The 19,122-nt window shown below is 43.0% G+C and overlaps 2 protein-coding genes across 2 annotated transcripts; one reads left to right on the forward strand and one right to left on the reverse strand.

Annotated features, from left to right (window-relative positions):
* Positions 1 to 103: 103 nt before the first annotated feature.
* mcm3ap (minichromosome maintenance complex component 3 associated protein) lies at positions 104 to 16,561 on the reverse strand. Its single transcript, XM_022221500.2, is given in 29 exon segments — positions 104 to 715; positions 983 to 1,133; positions 1,283 to 1,468; positions 1,827 to 1,956; positions 2,585 to 2,875; positions 3,036 to 3,426; positions 4,113 to 4,210; positions 4,429 to 4,693; positions 5,851 to 6,004; positions 6,124 to 6,258; positions 6,339 to 6,407; positions 6,561 to 6,758; positions 6,944 to 7,096; positions 7,289 to 7,402; positions 7,637 to 7,768; positions 7,933 to 8,033; positions 9,136 to 9,395; positions 9,600 to 9,823; positions 9,943 to 10,100; positions 10,665 to 10,827; positions 11,049 to 11,317; positions 11,960 to 12,157; positions 12,531 to 12,670; positions 12,760 to 12,837; positions 12,840 to 12,952; positions 13,184 to 13,337; positions 13,468 to 13,549; positions 13,908 to 14,149; positions 14,662 to 16,561. Coding segments are annotated over 29 exon segments (6,363 nt in total). The 5' UTR covers positions 16,208 to 16,561; the 3' UTR covers positions 104 to 547.
* Positions 16,562 to 16,618: 57 nt separating this feature from the next.
* On the forward strand, positions 16,619 to 19,116 carry ybey (ybeY metalloendoribonuclease). Its single transcript, XM_022221505.2, has 4 exons — positions 16,619 to 17,164; positions 17,650 to 17,781; positions 17,933 to 18,001; positions 18,744 to 19,116. Exons 1-4 carry the CDS (start codon positions 16,955 to 16,957, stop codon positions 18,837 to 18,839), a joined length of 507 nt encoding a protein of 168 aa, XP_022077197.1. The 5' UTR covers positions 16,619 to 16,954; the 3' UTR covers positions 18,840 to 19,116.
* Positions 19,117 to 19,122: the final 6 nt, after the last annotated feature.

Here is a 19,122-nt window from a genome sequence, read left to right on the forward strand (position 1 = left end):
CCGTACAGCGGGCCAATCAGAGAGGTCCTGGGAGAAACACTACACATGTGCTCACGGCTTGACCAATAACTGAGCTTCTGATAACACAAATAGGAAACTTACATGAAAAATATCATTTTTATTTAATAATTTGGCTGTTTGACAATTTTATAATTCACCAGTACAAAGATGGGGCAAACACAAATGTAAAAGTGGAGGCATACTGTAGATTTTACAAATACAATCTGAGTATTTCAACACAACAAAGTGTCACACACGGTATCTGCACACACATTCTAAAAAGTTACAAATTCAAAGCTAGCTTTATAAAATTAAACCAAGTGCAAAAAATTCGATTTCCCTCTCCTATTATACAAACCTAGATCTTAATTATAACACACACACTGGGAATCGGTAAACTAGATCACAATAATAAAAAAATGAGAAATTTACAACTGAATGAGGTCAACATGCAACAGACCGCCATGAGCTCAGTAAATACCTTCATGTTCTAAAAGCATGTATAGCTGCAGGGTCATTTGGAAAACCATTTTAGAGCGTCAGGTCGTCAGTCGTCTACAATGCTCAGCAGACCACTCAGCTTCAGTCTGCAGGCCAGTTCTTCCTCTTGGCTCGCCAAAATCTGGCGTTCGAGTTCCTTCATTCGCCATGTCAGAGATACAGGAGGGCTCTTAGGCTGGGCTGCTTTCTCCGACTGCTCTTCAGCATCTGCCTCCTGGAAAGTCAAGATAATGAAAATGCATTATGGCTATATTTTATAACAGCAGGATTTAGAGAACGAAACTTTTATCTCTTATTTGCAGGCACCTGTAGTGCAAAAATCCTTAGTTTTTAGTTCCGTAATAACAAAACTCTGACCTACTGGACTAGTTGTGGACCATGTGTTTGAGCCTCAGCAAAGTTGGACCAAACCTGCTGCTTTCAGTATTTCCATTTTCCAGAATGATTGTTTGAAAAAGCACATAACTTGGTCGTGTCATACCTGTGTGGAAGTGGCCTCTTGAGTTCTGGCTGTGGGGGGTTGCATTATGGTTGTGGGCATGTACAGCAAGGTGGAAGAAGGAATGAAGAGCGGCGTGGACAAGTGGTCCAAGGGATCACCATCCAGCCAGTGCTGAAGCTGCTCCATGCACCTGCAGAAAGGGAGAGTTATACATGACACAAATATATGGTAGGTCATTTTCGGAAGGCAAGTGCAACGGAAACGTCAAATACATTTTGTTTACCAATCTTTGTAGTTAAAAATTATGTAGTTTATAAACCAGTGGTTATGCAGCTGTACCTCTTGCTTTCAGCCTTCTCCTCCTCCAAGCTCAGGAGGACTTTGTGGGCCAGCGACTCCTGCGCTGTGGGAGTGTGTGTGATGTCCAGTGAGGTTTTTGGTGCTTCGACAGGCTCCATCACACTGTGGAACAACCTCTGTCTGAGGGACAGACTGCTGGATGTGGTGAAGGCAGCAGCACTTGCCCTGAGAAAGAAGAAAAATAGGCAAAGGGAAGAACAAACTTAAATAATTTCCTCCGATTTGTTGAATTGTTGTCAGACTTGAGCAAACACCAGGTGTAACACGTAGCAAGCCACTGCTCTCTAAAAACTGCAAATGACAACATTCTAATACCATTGTGTTTTAGCTGCATTCTTTCTCCTCTTTGCATTCTTTGTTTGAAACTCCATCACACAGTGACATAACAGATATCAGTTCACTTAGAAGAAACAAGTCTTATCAAAATGATGACAGCTGCAGCAGAAACTTCAAAGATGTTGCAGTGAGGTGTTGCAAACACAAGTTTTACGATGCTGCTTGGGGACTTCCTGGCTCTTCTTACCCATCCTTCTCTTTCTGCTTCTCCTGGTGTGTCTGTCTGACGGCCTGCGTCCACTCTTCAGGTGGCTCGAAGCCTTTGAGTGAGTCTGTGGCGAAGTAAATCAGGATCTCCCCATCCTCTGTCACAGTGTCTTTCAGAACAGAAACAACAAGTATTAGTATGTTGTAACAAAAGGTCAAAATTACTAGCAGATAATCACTGATCAGACATAACATTATGACCACCTGCAAATAATATTGTTTTGGTCCCCATTATGCTGCTAAAACTCCTCTGACCCAGTGGGGCATGGACAAAGGACCTCTGGGGATGTCCTGTGGCACCGGGATGGTGGCAGTGAATTCTGTGGGTCCTGTGGGTTGGGGGGGGGGGACCTACCTAGATCAGGCTTTTCCTCCCAGATGCTCATTAAGATCTAGATCTGGGAAGTATGGAACAAATTAGCTCTGTCTTGTTATCTGTGCCACTCCTGAGCAGTTTTTGTGTTGTGCTGAGGTGCACTGTCCTGCTGAGGGCGGCAACTGGCATCAAGGAATGCTGTTGCCATGGGGGAGTGGGGGGTTGCTGAAATGTGTAGGTGGGTGGTACATGTCAAACACCCACATGAATATCAGGACTCAAGGTTTCCCAGCAGAACGTCGAATTATAACATGATGATGGATGTTATTCACTTCACCTGTCAGTGGTCAGAATGTTGTGGCTGATCGGTGTAGGGTGATAAATGTGCATTGTTTGTTGATGTTCCAGAAGAAAGTCCTCACCTTCACAGACTGGTGGACCAGGTATCTTCCAATCCTTCAGCTTGTGGTCGATGCAAATCACCACCACATCATCCCATGGAATCCGACTAAAGGCCACAGGCACACTTCCCACTCCTTCACCTCCCTTTCCCTTGGTTACCTTGAATCCAGGGGTTTGGGTGTGCTGGCCCTTTAGTCTGACCCTTTCTAGAAGGTTTTCCAGCCGTGACATTAGGAGGGGTTGACTGAGACGTGAAACTGGGATCTGAGCAGCGTAGTAAAATATGGAAGAGCAGAGCTCAGACCACGAGTCTAAGCACAGAGGACAGAGAGAAGAATAAAAAAAAGTAGGGATTACTGACTTGTTAACATCTCACAATTTCTTTTGTGTACAGCAGTAGAACCAATAATCCAAACTCAGCAGTACACCTTCACACAAAGTACACCATAAAAATGTTCTTGAGTCACTGACCCGTTGCAGAGAGCTGCTCCCACTGTGGTAGCTGCAAGCTGAGGATGACTTTGCGTAGCCAGTCCAGGTGCTGGGCAGAGTTCCAGGCCAGATGAGGGACAAAGTCACGAGTGTCCGGCAGGCAGAATTCAACCGGCGGCCACGAGAGTCGGCCGAGATCCTGGGATGACACTTTGTCAGCAACATGAGCCAGAACTGCGTTGTACAAGTGGATGACAGGAGCTGGATCCTGGTAGGGAAGATTAGCAGCAGCGCGTTCCTGGCGGATGGCGAGAACTCGAGGACTGAACTCACGACTCAAACTGGACTCAATTAGCTGCACCAGGGTCTGGAAGGAGAGGGGGAAGGGCGGCGGAATACGAGCCAGCAGCCAACACATCGCCTGGCTTAGCTAGAGACACAACAGGACAAGTGGGAGAGACGATGGAGATGGTCAAACAACAAAGATACAAAAGAAGGAAGGAAAGAGACAGAAAAGGTAGAGGCAAAAGAAGAGAGAAAAAGAAAGAGAGGAAAAGAACACTAGATAAAAAAGGAAGAAAACAAGAAAAAGGAGAAAGCAGAGAAGACAGACAGGGAGGAGGATGAGAAAAAGATACAGCAGAGGAAGGAGGAGAGATCCATCCAACCATTCTGTTAGGAATTTGCATGTTTGTCTTATTTCTGTGTTGGATTATTCTGGGTGCATTGGTTCATAAAAACAATTACATGTTAGAGTGACACTTTTTTACAATTATTAGTGAATTTAAAGTCTAGAGGCTTACTTCACCTTTCAGCTGGGAAATACAAGTTTAATGCTTGGACTTTTCAGCAAGGCCATACAGGCATGAAGAATTTTGCACATTTGATATCACTTGCCCCTTAAGCTTTGGTTCTCACAGTTGTATATTTCTTCATTTCTTATTTAGATTTTTTTTAAAAAAAAGGAGTCGAATTTCGTGTTAAACCTGCAATAATAGCATTTTTCACAGCCCCTTGAGGCAGTGTGAACAAAGTACTCACATATCAAACCAGCTAAACAAGGAGCTAAAACTCACTAGGAAATGTTTTATACACATATATGTGCACTTGTAGTACCTGTTTGGATCCCTGTAGATCACTGGTGGTCTCTGGTATGAAGAAGAACGTGTACTCTGATATCAGGCCCTCCGTCATCAGTGTGTCCAGCATCAGGGCTAAGAGGCAAGGGACCATCAAAAAAACAGTTCAGGTTTAACACATTTTGCCAAACATTAACTACTTTCAATGAATACCTTTGTAACCTGTGTTTTTTTAATGCTGTTCTAAATGTCTCAGATTGTGTTTAGACTAACGCCTCTTAATTTCATCTTAGAGCCAACTGACTAGAAACCCACTAATGCCAGCATTAACTGTTATTAATCATTTCAATTACCTTCCTCGAGTTTCTGTGCTTGAGCAGTGCCACCGTCTGGCCCTGGCACCAGAATGACCAGAGGCAGCGGGCAGTGCCAGGTGCTGGCTTGCTGTAGCTGTTTGAGCTGAAGTAACGCTGACAGCAAAGGCACGTCCTCGTCGTCGTGGCTGGCCTCGATGATGGGCAGGGCAGGGAGCAACATGACGAGGGCATCTGTCCCCTGGAGCTCACTGCACTCCTCCACTTTAGACAGACTGTCATCATTCAGCGGCCCTCGGGACGCCTGGGAGACACCAGCAAGAAAGACTGCTCATTGGACCTAGTTTGCACCATGTCAAGGATCAGCAAATAATAGTCGTACCACCTCAGTAATGGGGAAATAACAGTATGGAAAATGAATAGCTACTGCAACATTGCTGAAGCACCACCTGATATTAAAACTAAAACTTCTCAGAGACAACCTAAACATAGTTAAATGAAAACTCTGCAAGAATTCACTTATACAGAATAGTCATGCAATAAATCACCAGTGAGTCGTTCAATGGCTTTTCTATTTTTGGTGACTATTTACACTGTAGATTCTCACTGAAAGTATCAAAACTGTGAATGAACACATATGGAATTATGTAGCCAAGAAAAAAAGTGTGACATAAGTCATAAAATACTTTAGATTCTTCTAAATAGCCACCCTTTGCACACTCTGGGCATTAAGCAGAGGTGACTCTTGGTCTTCATGTGAGCCAGTTTCATCGTAATGCTTGATGGTTTTTGTGACTGCACTTGGGGATACATTCAAAGCTTTTGCAATTTTCCCGACTGACTGGCCTTCACTTCTTAAAGGAACGATGGACTGTCCTTTCTCTTTACTGAGCTGATTGGTTCTTGTCATAATATGGATTCTAACAGTTGTCAAACAGGGCTGTCAACTGCGGCCCAACCTGACTTCTGCACAACACAACTGAAGGTCCCAACCCTGTTAAGGGGGCAAGAAATTCCACAAATCAACCTTGACAAGGCACACCTGTGAAGTGAGAATCATTTCAGGTTCTACCTCATGAAGCTCATCCAGAGAATTCCAAGAGTGTGCAAAGCAGTAATCAAAGCAAAGGGTGGCTATTTTGAAGAATCTAAAATATCAAACATGTTTTGACTTATTTCACACATAGTTTTACTACATACTTCCATATGTGTTCATTCATAGTATTGATGCCTTCAGTGAGAATCTATAGTGTAAACAGTCATGAAAATAAAGAAAAAACATTAAATGAGAAGGTGTGTCCTAACTTTTGACTGGTAATGTATATAATCTGAAACTCATTCACTTTTATCAACTGTTTATTATAAACCTAGCAGTGGCTTGTTGACTATACACCAATTCCACAAAATATTCTGATTTCTGTCACCTGCAACCAAAGTCACTCATACAAGCTGCAGTCTAACCTTGACGCTGATGTGGACTTTATGCGTGTGTTGTTTGTTCTCCTGTAGTGTGTTGGTGACACAGAGGGTCTGCAGGATGCCATCTGGCTGCTCCTCTCTGACTTCTGAGGCCTTGTCACCACCAAGTTTCACCTCCAGCCAATCTGACAGGATCCTAAAAACATGACACGTTTTTATTTTTTTTTTATTTTTATTTTTTCAGTTTTGTGAAAACTAGGTGCCTTCATGAGAGGACATTTAATAAAATATCAAACTGTCACAACTGCTGCTCACCTGTCAGCCACGCTGGCTACACTCTCGTGGTCACTGGGTAAGAGGAGAACAGCTTTCCAGAAGATTCTGTCACTTCGGTTGGGGATATTTTCGGTCACCAGTGTTGGCAGGTCGAGTGGAGCCCACACAGTCTCCCTGAGGGCAACACCAGAAACTTGTCAAGATGATACTCAGTGAATTGAACCACTAAGTGGATAAACTCACTGAAGACTTACTCGAGCAGCCTCTGATAGTAGTAGTGGACTCTCATCTGATGGATCGCTCCTTGTCTCATTTTCAACAATCTTAACAAGACAGAAATGATTTTGTTATTGCTGAAGCAGTAAAGTCACATTTATGTCAACGTTATTTCAATTATGCTGCACAGATAATTTAATCTGTCCTCATACAGTCAAAAGAAACACCTGGAGAACAACACAGACTGGAGTTAGACATACCGGGTGCTAGACACGGCTAATGTGCCGGCGTTTCCCAGGTTGACCAGACCGTGGGCCAGTTCTGCTATTGAGGGCTGAGCAGGAGCGCTGGGAGCCAGAGCCTTCAGTTTGAAACGAGGGTCAACACAACAAGGGGCTGCAGGAAACCCTCTCATTTGTCTCTTCAGCTGACGTCGAACGGCCACCACGTCACGCCACCTGGTCATACAGATGAGAGAAAAAACAACAGTGGCAAAATGATAATACTGCTGTTTGTTCAACTGCTGCATATTGCTGTATTGTATATTGAGCAGAAATAGAAACTTTGGACGTTAATATGCTGTTTGGTGTGACATGAGTGTCTCATTTGTTGTTAAAATTCTGCATTTTTTACGCTGTTTCACCTCTTGATGTACTTGTGGATGCGTTGCAGCTCAGCTTCAAGGATGGCTTCAACCAACACAGCAATGTCTGCATTCAAAGTCTCCTCCACTAGACTGGAGCACACCTGCTCTGTGCATTTAGCTACACGTTCTGCTTTCTCATTCACTGCCTCCCTGTAAAAGGAGACAAAGCTCAATTTACATTCAGGGCGAAATACGTTGCCACTCAAAGACATTTAACACAATGATATTCCTCTTTTATAGCAATATTAGTATTTTCACAGAAAACACAAATATTAATAATGTATTCATGGCATTTAAGAAAGGCTATTGCATTTTACATTAGATGCTATCAGAATTTCTTACTGCATCTCAGAGGTGGCAGTCTCCTGTATGGTTTCATCCAACACTTCATTGATGATCTCTGTGCACAGAGAGAAGCTGAACTGAGCCAGGAAAGCCTCATGCTCCTGCTTCCTCCTGGTACAGACAGGGAATGGAAAAGGAAATGTGGTTAGTTGTTGCAAAAAAAAAAAAAAAAAAAGCCATAAATAGTATCCAAGATGCTGAAATCATAATGACTGACAGCAAATCAAAACTATACTGCCTGTCCTGAGTTTTGTGTCAGGGTAGCAGATACTTTCCCCCCTTTTGTAACTAAGCTGAGGCTAGTTTTAAATACAATGCGTCATAAACAGGCTGTCACAGACTAACCGGGCTTCTTCAAGCTTGCGCTGCTCTTCTGCAACACGCTCTCGTTCCAGCTTGATCTCAGTGGAGGACACATCCTTAAGCATTTGTCCCAACACCTCACCCACCAGTGACTCCACCTGCTCACTGCTCTCTCTGAAGAAGAAAACACAACAGGTAAGTAAGCTTAATCAAAAAGTGTGTGGTGTCAGATCTCCACTGTCTCCTATTCACTAGAATGAAATAAGTGCATGATAGTTGGAGAAACTGCAAATAGAGGTAACGTGCGATTTACCATTATAATGCACGGATGAACTTACATGAGAGCTGCTGTGGCGTAGCTGGCACCAGCATCAGCTACCTCCCTCACTGCTGCATCAACCACTTCTTCTATCACACAGTCAAGCTCGGCCATAATGTCCTATAGAGAGGAACAAAAACATTACAAACATGAACACTGCAAACAAAAGAACGGTAAGCTGAGTGTGGCTTTAATGAGCTGTAATTAAGACAGACTGACGTTTTTTAAAAAAAATCTTTTTGGCTAACTGCAGTGTTACGGTAGCCTAGCCGCGCTAGACCCATGTTGTGAAGGCACAAGGGTCTAGGGCTGCTCGACAGGGAGGGAGGCGGGCTAAAAGGTTGTCTATCAAATCACTCTGCAGCAATTGGGTAGGTATACAACCAATCAGTGCAACGAATAGGCTGACGTAGTTCCTAGAGCGCTGGCAGATTGTGGCTAAGTCCCATTAGCTTCCCAACCAGCGGAGTCAACTGGTGTATTAAGGATTTGCCATATCCCGTCGGCATAAGTCCAAATACGTCTTTCTTCTCAATGAAACACTTCAGTGCCGTCCTTTGTTTATCTTTCAAGTTGAATTTTAGCTTCAAATCTTTAAGGGCTGTGGCTAAAGCCGAGTCGAAAGATAACTGTTTATTGTGCGCCGGTTGTTTCTGTCAGAATCGTCACACCTCTGTCGTCACTTAGTTACGCCCGCCTTCTGACTCTACACTTCATGGTGATTCGTCCGGCCAGTTTTAGGAGAATCCAGCCTCGAGCCTTATGGAGGATAACTAGACTCACCCTGGCAGAGAATTAAATTCGTTGCCGTGGGTTGTCTAGCGCGGCTAGGCTAGTGTTACGGTATATTTAGGGCTGCAACTGATGGGTCGTAGACACTGATGTTGACATTGCAGGATCCCAATTTTTAAGAAAAATCAGCTTTGCAAGTGTTGTACAATGAAGGAAATGCATCAATCACATTAAACCTCAATGATACACACAATCTTTTAAGGTAAGACTAGATGTAAATGTAACTTTTGTTAGTTTGTCATTTCGCAAACAAAAAAGTATATTTTTATCCTGGGTGTTTTTAGGGTAGTTGAGTAAAATCTTAATCTGTAAGGCTTTTCAAAAAATATTGTGCAGTAGAAAGTGCAATATTTCCATCTGAAATGTAGTGGGGTCCAAGTGTAATCGGCAAACGTCAAGAATAAATGAGATCTGTAGTGAGTTTCTCTACCTCATCACTGTACACTGGCTGAGGTTTGGGTGGAGGTGATGGAGGTTTGACCGGCTGAGGTTGAGAGATGGGCTGGAACAGCTGCTCAGGCTCTGCTGGGTGGACCACAGACTGATACGGTTCACTGGGTTCCCCACTCTCAACTGCAACAGCTGTGGGCAGACCAAATGCAGGAGGCGCATCTGGAGCCTTGACTGGCACCACCTGAGACAGCAGTTCCATGCTGGGTGGCGCTTTAATCTCCACCCTGTCAGGAGTGACTGAAACAAAGACGAAACAGTTCACCTGGTTTGAGTAAAAAGTTCAGCTTTCACTGAGATAAAAAAGCAGGAGAAAAATCTTTTATCTCTTATTTTCCAGATCTGCATAACAACGATGCTGTTGTAACGGGTGCAATTCTGTTGCTGTTCTTTGCTGTAGACATAGTATTTATGAGAGTTAAGATGAGTAAACAGATCCTGTACCTTTAAACTGGCTTGAAGCAGGCTCAGTCAGAGGTCCTTCTCCACGGTACTTGTTGTGGGAGTCAAAGCTGCAGACGGGGGTGTGCTGGGGAGGGTTGGGGAGGGAGCTTCCGTTCACCACCTGTCCAAGCAGCACAGTTTTCTTTGCAAGGATGACCTCTGACTTCTTCTGGGACAGCGGCAGCTCTGGCTCCTGATAGGTCATTCGACTCAGTTCGACCATACTGTGAACATATAGTCTGTCAGGTGCATAGAGTCTAATTTTATCAAAACAAGGAATTGAAGGTTTGCTTGCTAATGTGGTTCGATTTGTATGTTTAATTTAAAAAAAAGCTGCACTTACTTATCGTTGACATTGAGGCCGTATTGCTGGATGAAGTCAGTTGCTTCTGCAGCACTGCGGAACATTAACATCCGAACAATATCGTCAAGTGGGAACGCAGTAGATCGTGGACCCACAGTGTGGGCTATGTTCAGGGTCTTCAGTGCCTTAGCTCGAACCTGCAGATTAAAAAAAAAATTGCCTTTAAATAAAGAATTACATTTATAGCAGATTATTGTTAAAGAAACTAGCTTTCAGTTGTCTTAAACCTGAAAATCTTTACCTTCCTGATTACTTGATTGACAGAAAAATAATCTGTAACTTTTTTTCAAAAATTAATCACTACTTTTGAGACATTTCAGCACTTTCAGAAAGAAGTTTTCTGATGTTCCAGGCTCACAAATCCGAATATTTGCTAGTTACTTAGTTTTCTACAGCTGCCAACAGGAAGTATCTTTGTTTTTGGACAATGCTTTTGAGCTAAACTCTTAATTAAAGCCATCACTGTAGAGAAACTGAGATGGATATATTCCAAATTTTCTGAAATTTTATAGACTAAGTGAATTACGGAGAATATGATCTTCTGATGAAGCAACAATGATAATAAAAGTAGCTACTAACTTTTTAAAACTCTTTAACTCGTATCACCTTCTCTGTATCTAATTAACAAAGAAAACTTATATGGCCTTTTGCATCTAATCAATATCGATGTCAGTGACTATTTCATCCAAGCAGTCTCTGACCTGATTGAAGTATCTGTGTAGGAGGCAGCTGGCGAGGTACGAAGCTCCTTTTACCAGCTTGAAGAATCGCACAAAGTTGTTGCTGTTGACTGCTGCAAACGCCTGCACTGCAAACTTCACCTGAGAGGAGTTGCGTACATCATCACGGAACTGCTGCACTTCACTGTGTAGACAAAGTGTGAAGAAGCAACTTTTATATCCACAGACTGAGACACAAAACACAATGAGTACAAGAAAGCCACATCCAAACATTAATAGCTCATTTTCAAAGTAAATTTCTGGCAGAAAAAAAAAAACAGCCCTTGTACAACTACTGCACTGACAAATCCCAAACATTTACTAAATATACTGTGATACTACTTCATGCTCGTTTCCATGACTGACCGTAGGATGTCCCCGTCATTGAGTTTCAGCAGCACGTTGTACTGGCGGAACTCAGCCTCATGGGGGCAAAAGATTTGACGTGCAGCCAGGTCCTGGTACATTTCTTTGAGACTCTGCAAACACTTTGTCATATTCTCGTTGTTGATTTTGGCGTCGAAAGACGACATATGCTCTTCGCAGAGGTGGTGGGCACAGTGCACATGGAAGCGTGTGCACTTCTCAATCAGAGATACAGTGTGTGGGCAGCACAGGCGCTGCTGGGTGATGTCCTGCAGGTACGACAGAGGGAAGAATCAGCTTCTCATGCATGTGGATTACCTTGTCAAGTCTGGCATTCTTCAAAATAATGACAGCACCCCAAAATATGTGGAGTAGAATTTTAAATCTATTGTTTTCATATTGTGGGAAAAGTTTGTGCTTTTTTGTTGTTGAATATTTCAGTTGTCAAATTTTCCAATTTAACAAAACATACTCAAAATACAGAATAATTGCAATTGCAAATCCAGAAAATGTTGTCATAATGTCACTAAAGTCGTGCCAAAAAGTACTAAGCTTCATATGTGACCAGGTGCAATGAAAAACGAGCCCACCTCTGTCCAACATGTGTCTGATAGCGCAGCTTTATATTCATGCAATCTCTGTGGCGCAACATAGAGTTAAAGGCTTTGTTTTTGATGTGCAAGTTTGTCTGTGGCCTTACAAAGTGTTTAATATGTGTATAGGAGATATGACACATGTCAAACACAACATAGTATTTCTGCAAGCACATTGTTCTAGAGATGCAGCACAACAACATGGACATAACTTTGCGCATCTAAATCATATTTTTCTACTCATTTCAGTAATATGAAATCAGCATAATTACAGCCACAGATATTAAAAGAGAGCTGCTTATGTAGAAAAGGGCTTACCTTGCGGATGCCGCGGGTCCTGTTCCACACAAAGTCATACCAGTCTCGGTAGTTGTCGTGAACCTGGTCCATGATCTGGGTCACCAGATAATCCATAGTCATGCTGAGCACAGGAAGGGGGCGCAACTCGTGGGGCAGGGGCTCCTCTTGATCGGCTGATGAGCGACTGTACTCCTTGATGGCGGCTGTGTGATCCACCTAGTTGGGGAGAGGAGGTGACAGTTTGTCCACAATATTCTTCCTCCCTTCAATTTACCAGGAAGTTTCTACTTGCAGCATCATTGCTTTTCCTATCCTTTAAATTACGAAGTAAATTTCAACTTCATTATGCCTGAATAACAATACAATGGAATTGTATTCCACACATATAGAATATAGACAAAATATATGCACATGTACCAGGTAAATATAATATTATTAAGAAAAATATTTTGGTGCGTCTTCACTTTGACATACCACCAAATTTAAGAATGTCTGATAGAAGACTGTAAGTACCGCTGACATGATCGAACATTTAAAAAGGCTAATACACTTAAGCATAAACATGAAAAAATTTCATTAAGGACGTTACCATCTCTGTGCTTGGGATGACCTCAAATATGCTGAGCTGATTTCGTGTTTCCCTCATGTACCTCTCCTTCTCTGGACACATGTCAGGACACGTCCCCACAAACACCTTAGACAGGTCCAGGTCTGTACGCTTGGGACGACCTGCGTCAACATAGGAGCACATTTATGAGATCTTTTATGTATTAGCCATGTTCATGGCTGCAGTAAACGGATGTGAGAAGCAGCTTCACCTTGACGCAGGAGCTTGTCTCTCTGCTCCAGGAGGCGGTACTTTTCCTCAGCGGTCTCAGCCACTTGGCCAATGAGGGGAGCAGTGAGGAGGGGACGGGGCGCTCCAAGCTTTGGGTGTCAGTGCTGCTCTCTTTCTGAGGTTCAGTGTCAAACTGCAGGGTCTTGGCCAGGGACGACTTCTTTACTGGAGAGCTGACACATGAAATAACACAGGAAGACACAGTCAAACGTCAACTTTATCAACTAGTTCTAGGGAATTGTGGGATGGATGACTCCAGGGAAGGAGGACTCAAAGTGGTGCTTTCAGGTATGATCTTTCAAAGGGGATTTTTGCATTTTATTAACTCAGGAGGTTGGGCCAGACCCCCTCCTGAGTGAATGGCACTGCAAAATGCTGACGAAGACACAGAGGTGCCGTTTTACCTGCGGTTAAAGGTTGCTATGCTGCCGAGCGCAGGAGGTCTGAGTTGAGGTCTTCTGAGTGGAGAGGAAGCAGCCTTGGACTCTGTGTCCTCTTGACTTTCTCGCTCTGCTTCCTCCTTTCCTTCTGCAGGTTGGCTCTTTTTGTCTCCAGGACCTAATCCACAAAAAATATTTATCAGAAATGATTAAGTGACTCACTGCAATGTTCTTCTCGTTGGTACCCTGTTGTTTACTAGCTGTAGTTTTCATATTAGCCGAGCTTCTAAAAAATAGGTTGCATTTACTTTGCTTCTTTCTCTGCCACAGAAGAAGGAGCTCTTGTCTATGCAGGATTTTGCCTTTTTTCTTTGCTCTTGCTGCTGATGCCTGTAAGAGACGACATTTCACATTGATGAAAAGAAAAGTATGTGAAAATTTCTTCAGAAAAAAGTCTTGTTGTCCTTGGCATGTCACACAATGCAGTATTGGATGATTAGGTAAATCAATTTATGAGTCACTTCTGATGTTAATCTATGCCAAGATGACACAGGAAGAGAAACCACAGACTATACTTAGAATGCGTAAAAACATACAAACAAGCCAAACAACTAGCAGTAAAAACCAGTGCTCCAGTCTGGCAGGTAAAGAACTAGATAGCATTATTTAATGAACTGCCCAGTTGGAGGACACCATATCATGACATGAACTTGCTTTGATGGGTGTCTGTCACATAGTGTTAACTCACGTGGTCATCAAAGTGCACTATGGCCTGGCTCTTTCCAGGTCGGCAGAAAACCTTACGGACTTTGCCAAAACGAGCAAAGTGCTTCTCGATTGTGTCCTTTTTGTTCAGTGCTGGAGGAACATTCCTGCACAGGATGGTAGTGCAGTCAGTGGGAGACATCCCGCTCAAACTCTCCAAGCTCTCGCTGCGTACGCCACGTCTCACAGGGGTCACAGTTTGAGGTGTTTGATCTGGGGCTGTTGCTGAGGCAAGACAAGAAAACAGGTAATGAGCAGATGACAGCATAAGTATTTTCTCATCATGCAAGCTGTTCTTTTAATAAATTTAAATATATCGGAGTATGTCTGGTTCAACATCACAAACATTTCTGTTTTTTCTGGCAGAAAAAGAGATGTTAACCATTAACCATTACTCAAACTATTTCTTTCAACTATTTACTTAAGTAATTTCTATGAATGATGATAAGATTTGGTGTTAGACGAGGAGGCTGTGCAGCTATCTTCGCCAATTTAACAGTGAGGAGTCATTCTAGACATGACAGTGGCCCGTTAAAAAGCTTAATGATATAAAGAAAATATCATTCATGAACTGGTTAATTTAAAGTAAATTTGACAAATGCATCCAGGCAATGTCAAGTAGACTGGTCACAAGTTATTAATAGAAAAAAAAAGACGTTGCCTTTTCTTTTCAGGATCTCAATACACTTCGATGTAAAAGGCAAATAATGTGCAATGTGTATATTTGTAGGACTCACCTGACTCTTCAGCTTTTTCCACCACGTCCCTGCTCAGTGTTTGTACCACAGGCGGTGCGACAGACACGTCATCAACCTGAGCTTGAACCTCTTCCCTCTCCGTCTCCCATGTTGGTGCCTGCTGCTTAGTCTCCTTTGGGGGCTCTCGCCTCACTGAGCTAGTGCCTTCCCGACGAATACTACTCAGTGCTCTCCCAAATAAGCTTCCTATAGGACCGCGGGACCTCATTAGCGGCCTCTTTGGGGGATGTCTTGGGGATTCTGCTTCAGGTGGAACATCCTCCTCTGCAGCAGGCTTCTCTAAACTGGACACTACTGGATCATCCTTGCGCTTGGTGCCTTTGCTCAATCGCGCAAATACATTTGTGTCTCCTAGGCCTGCAGCGCTGCTCCCTTTATCATCAGCGCTGATCTCTGCTTTAGCTTTGGTGTCACTAAAAGCTGAGGGCTGACCAAAACTGGTTCCCCCAAAAAGGGGTGCTGGCTGTGTTTGGAGGGTTTGGGTTGAAAAGCTAAAAGATGACGGGGTGGTGGGCTCTGTGGTGGAGGTCTTAGTGCTGGAGCTGGAGGGGGCAGCTGGCTGGGAAAATGTGAACTGAAGGGTGTTGGTAGGCCCACTGTTATTGCCAGTTGTTAAAGGATTGTTTTGAGCAGATATAGAGGGGGCTGCAGCTGGTTGTGAGAAGCTGAAGCCCAGAGAGCCAGACTTGGCGCCAGTCAATGAAGAGAAGCCAGTGGTGGCGCTGCTGGTACTCATGGTGCCTGAGCTTGTCTGGGATCCACTGCTGCCATAAGGTGAGCTTGACATTGTAGTAGTTTGGGGATTAGCAGGCTCTGGGCTGGCACTAAAGATGGGCTTGAAAAGTGCCTCATTGGCTGGCTTGAAGCTGAATTCAGATGATCCAAAGCTTCTGCTCTGGGTCACGCTCTGAGCTGCACCAAATACATTCGTGGTGACAGTGGTAGATGATGGCTGTCCGAACGCAGGCTGTCCAAAACCAAGTGGCTGAGGCTGTCCTAAGGCAGTGGTGGAGCCAGTAGCCATCTGGGAGTTTCCAAACCCAGAAGATTGTTGGCCAAAAGCTGGTGGCTGTTTGCTATATGCTGGGGGCTGCTGGCCAAATCCTGGAGCCTGTCCAAATGCAGAAGGTTGCCCGAATGCTGGTGTTTGCCCAAAGACAGAAGTCTGATTGGGTCCACTAGCCTGTCCAAAAGCTGGTGGTGTCCCACTACCAAAGCCCGAGCTGCTCATTACTAATGTCTGCTGTCCAAACGCTGGAGTCTGGCTTATTGTAGGCAACGAAGAGGTCTGTGCAGATGACTGTCCAAAGGCAGGGGCTTGTCCAAAGATAGTACTCCCATGGGTTGAGGATTGATTCAAGACAGATGGCTGTCCAAATGCAGATGGCTGAAAAAAGCCCATACTTTGGGGCTGGCTGCTAGAACTCTGCTGTCCAAACGACTGGAACAAACCAGCCTTCATGGTGCTACTTGGAGCTTGGAAAGCTCCTCCTTGCGGACTGCCAAACGGATTAGATGGGTTCATGGTGCGAATATTTGATTGCGATGGCTTCTTTAGTTTAAGCAACCGTTATCTAATCACTCAAACAGCACAAATCAGTAACATTGTTCCAGTGTCTCAAGTTTTTGGTTAAAACGTGGACAGCAACGCCCAAAGAGGCATAGATCGACTGCTAGCATTAGCTAACAGCTAACTTGCTCAGCAAAGTTTGTTTCATAGCTCTTGAAGTTGTTCTGCTAGTAGAAAAAAGGTATGTCCAGGATATAAGGAAAAAAACTGCACCGCTGAAGCTAGAAAAAACTCTCACCTTTCAAAACTTGTTTTTGTTGATTCTTCTCGTTCCGTTCAAACACATTTTCCTACATCCGGATCCGGTCCGATGCATTTCTCGGTCCCCGTTCAGAGATAAAATCAGTTCCGCGCGTGTCACCGTTGTTAAAGGAGGTTTTGAACAGGCAAGCGAGAATTTTCTTTAAATAACAAAATATGTACATTTTCTATCAACTGTATTACTATATCTTAACGATTTTTTTTAAAAAAGGTGTACATTGTCGGAACTACATGTGGATACGTGTCACCTTGAATTCTGCCTGCCCTGAACACAGATGGCCCTGAATGACTGAACGTCGTTCGCGGCTGAACGGACCAATCGCAAACTGATGCCTCAGGATCCTTGTAACTGTCCGTCGTCGCCAGTAACTTCACGTTGACGTTTCCTTATGTCTGGACATTTTTCGACAGCCGTCTTTTCTTTTAACGTCGACTTTTAATATGGGAGTAATACTGCGCAACCTCCAGAAGGTGGTGCCCCTTCGCCGCGCCAGGCTGCGTAAAGATGTGGACACTCTGAGACACATACTAGGCATCCAGAAATTTGACTTGGGCGTCATCTGCGTGGACAACCAGAGGATCCAGCAAATTAATAGCATTTACAGAAAGAAAAATCTCCCGACGGATGTCCTCTCATTTCCATTCTACGAGGTAAATAGGAATGCATGCCAAAATGTGATAATAAACCGATAAATCAATAGACTTTGATCTTCTTTTATAACGTGTACATTGACTTGCACAAACTTCTCAACATATCAAACAGATATCTATGGTCTGAATGTGCAGTAGGTTTGGGACATGAACTGAAATCTTGCTGAAACACGTCCGAGATGTTAAAATTTCCGGCGTTTCATAAACTATTCAAGAGATGACGTTCCCTAACAAATGCACAAAATAGTACAGAGAAGTATGTTATGACTGTATATGTGAGTTGACTCAGCAGGGACAGTATTACATAAGAAAAGTTGTTCTATAGGTGAATAAATATGAAAGCAATATGAAAGAATCCCTAACCCTTACTGTTCTACTAAATGGATTTCTACCATGCATTGATGCAGAAAAGGAACATTTAGTGCCTAAAATTTACCCAGAATGCAAGAAATGAAGTGTTTGACTCTCAGACTTTGTATTTTCAGGACCTGAGACCTGGTAAGCTGCCTTGCCCCCTTCACAGAGATGAGCTGAACCTGGGGGACATTTTCCTTGGGGTCGAGTTTGTAATGAACCAGTGTCGTGAAGAATCCCTAGATCTACATGGTGCTCTTACTGTGAGTATTTGAGGAATTGTACAGCGGTGTGTACATGTATAGCATGTAACAGTACTTAATGTTTAACTGAGGAGTAACCTGTCACTGCTTCTAAATGAATACAGTAATGTCATTAGCTGGACATGACTCGACTTTTTCCTTCTTATTTCAGGTTGTCACAGCACACGGCATCTGTCACCTGTTGGGCTACAGACATGAGACAGAGGAAGAATGGACTGAGGTGTGTATGGAAGTTACATAGAGAACGAATCCTGATATGTGAAATTACAAATTATCGTGTTATCTGACTTAACATCAACCGGTATAGATGATATATTTTGGTGAACAAGTGTATTTGTTTGTGATATCTGCCTTCACTCTTGTACAGTCAAAATACAGGATTTTTTTGTTTTTCTCTGAAGATTGAAAAGATTGTTTTTGTTTGTTAGTTTGCACTGAATTCACACCCTATTCATTAGTACTGACAGGACAGTTTTTATTTTTTTTCCCCCATATTATAGTAAGTAGCAATAGTTGAAAAAAAAAAATGTTTGTAGCATGTTAGTAAGTCATCCAGAGTGATCTGAATTAATTTTGGGAAAATGACACAAAATAGTTATGTAATTTCTTAAAGCTGATACTGCTAAAACAGAATTCCATCATATGTAGAAAAATTTAAATGACTGTAATTCTTAAAATATTATTGAAATTTGGCCAAATTGTCCCTTTAACTGAAAAAGGGCTGCAGTTTTTATCTTGAGTATGTCTTGTTTGGGCAGGTTCCAGCTTCCTTGTATGGAAATGACAACACATACTGCGCCTTTAAGTTTAAAACTTTGCTAAAGAATGCTTTAGATCTGGATACATTGATGCCATTTCTACTTGAACAGAATATTTTCATCTTACTTACGAACTACAAATGTATAAGCATCTGAATAAATGCATGTAAATATTAAAATCTGACAAGTGTAATTTTCTTCCAGATGCTGCAGAGAGAAAGCTACATTCTAAGCGAGTACAACAGACTTACAGGTCGACATCTGGAGCCACTGATGAAGAGATGCAGTCAAGACAGGTGATACTGACTGCCACCTGCTGACTACTTCAGTGTTCTAAAAGCTTGATGTTGCCTGTACACCGTCCCAGTGGACAACTGTTTTTCTCACTATCATGATTCCTGAATATAAGGACACTAACTGCTGTCTTCACAATCAGCATTTGCTGCCACGGTTTTTCAGGACTTCAGTGACCTGGCAGCAAACGTACAGCACTTTGACTGTGGATAATGGTCTGAAACACTGGAAGTGAGTGCTGTTGAAGGTTTGACACGTCAAATTAAAAAAATAAATAAATAAAAATACT

Source organism: Acanthochromis polyacanthus, chromosome 14 (assembly GCF_021347895.1).
Source record: "Acanthochromis polyacanthus isolate Apoly-LR-REF ecotype Palm Island chromosome 14, KAUST_Apoly_ChrSc, whole genome shotgun sequence".
NCBI classification, from domain to species: domain Eukaryota; kingdom Metazoa; phylum Chordata; class Actinopteri; family Pomacentridae; genus Acanthochromis; species Acanthochromis polyacanthus.

Bases quoted from the DNA above. Each gene is read 5' to 3' on its own strand.
- ybey (XM_022221505.2), top strand. From the start codon at position 16,955: ATGGGAGTAATACTGCGCAACCTCCAGAAGGTGGTGCCCCTTCGCCGC. The intron at 17,165-17,649 runs GTAAATAGGAAT...TTGTATTTTCAG, and splicing joins TCTCATTTCCATTCTACGAG to GACCTGAGACCTGGTAAGCT. The intron at 17,782-17,932 runs GTGAGTATTTGA...TTCTTATTTCAG, and splicing joins ATCTACATGGTGCTCTTACT to GTTGTCACAGCACACGGCAT.